Raw genomic sequence first — 1254 nt, 5'->3', positions numbered from 1 at the left:
CATAATGTCTCCATACTGGTTAGTGTTCGGTAAAGCTTGCGATCTTCTAGTGGAACTAAAGCACAAAATGGACAGAAGAATGTCAGAAAGCTTTCGATATGATCAAAGAAAATTTGTAAATTCCACCTGTGTTAGTCCCCCCCCCCCAAACCCTAGAAACCGTTGCTATTGTACATGTTTGTTCTGGATAATACATTTGGATGCATGTTGGGATGACACGATGAGACTGGTAGGAAAGAGCAAGCTATCTATTACATGAGCAAGAAGTTTATACCGTACGAGGCCAGATACACTTTGTTAGAGCGAACCTGCTGCGCTTTGACTTAGATCGCTCAGAAGTTAAGGCACTACATATCGGCATACACCACACATCTGATATCCCGATCCGCTCAAGTACATCTTCTAGAAGCCGATGCCTACTAGAAAGTTGGCTAAATGGCAGATTCAACACAAAGCGAGTTTGATATTGTGTGCGTAATGCGGAAAGCTATAAAGGGAAAAGCATTAGCCTACCATCTTGCAGAGAACCCGATGGAAAAGGACTACGAGCCGCTCATTATGTACTTTCCGTATGAAGAAGTGTTGTCCACAAGAGAAGACATTGCACAGTCGTACCCATGGTGGAGAATGTTTTTTGATGGAGCAGCAAACTTCAAAGGTGTAGGGAATGGGGCAGTCTTAATTTCTGAGTTAGGACAGCATTACCCAACTTCAACGAAGATAAGGTTTCCTTACACCAATAATATAGCTGTGTATGAAACATGCATCCTCATGATTAGGATGGCAGTCAACATGAACATCAAGGAACTTCTGGTCATAGGAGATTCTGATCTATTGATACATCTAGTTCAAGGTGAATGGACTACCAAGAATGTCAAGATCATTCTGTACCTGCAATGCGTGAAAGAGTTGTGCAATAAATTCATCAAGATCGAATTCAAACATGTTCTTAGAATCCAGAATGAGTTTGCCAATGCTCTTGCAACCTTGTCATCTATGATCTAGCATCCAAATAAGAATTACATCGACCCTATTGAGATAGAGGTTCGGGATCAACATATGTACTGTTTCCATGTAGATGAAGAGGCAGACGATAAGCCGTGGTACTACTACATGAAAAGGTTCCTTGAACCAGGAGAATACCTAGATAATGCCACCCATGTCCAAAAACGAGCATTAAGAAGACTAGCAAATCACTTTTTCCTTAATGAGAAATTCTTGTACATGAGTATACCAAACTTGGGTCTGTTAAGG

The 1254-nt window shown here is 41.1% G+C and overlaps 1 protein-coding gene across 1 annotated transcript; it reads left to right on the top strand.

Annotated features, from left to right (window-relative positions):
- The first annotated feature begins 435 nt into the window (after positions 1-435).
- Positions 436-1005, top strand: LOC142172160 (uncharacterized). Its single transcript, XM_075235943.1, has one exon. It carries the CDS (start codon positions 436-438, stop codon positions 1003-1005), a length of 570 nt encoding a protein of 189 aa, XP_075092044.1.
- The last annotated feature ends 249 nt before the right edge of the window (positions 1006-1254 follow it).

The sequence above is a fragment of the Nicotiana tabacum genome, chromosome 17 (assembly GCF_000715075.1).
Source record: "Nicotiana tabacum cultivar K326 chromosome 17, ASM71507v2, whole genome shotgun sequence".
NCBI classification, from domain to species: domain Eukaryota; kingdom Viridiplantae; phylum Streptophyta; class Magnoliopsida; order Solanales; family Solanaceae; genus Nicotiana; species Nicotiana tabacum.
This window is presented reverse-complemented; position numbering and strand designations above follow the sequence as displayed.

Bases quoted from the DNA above. Each gene is read 5' to 3' on its own strand.
- LOC142172160 (XM_075235943.1), top strand. From the start codon at position 436: ATGGCAGATTCAACACAAAGCGAGTTTGATATTGTGTGCGTAATGCGG.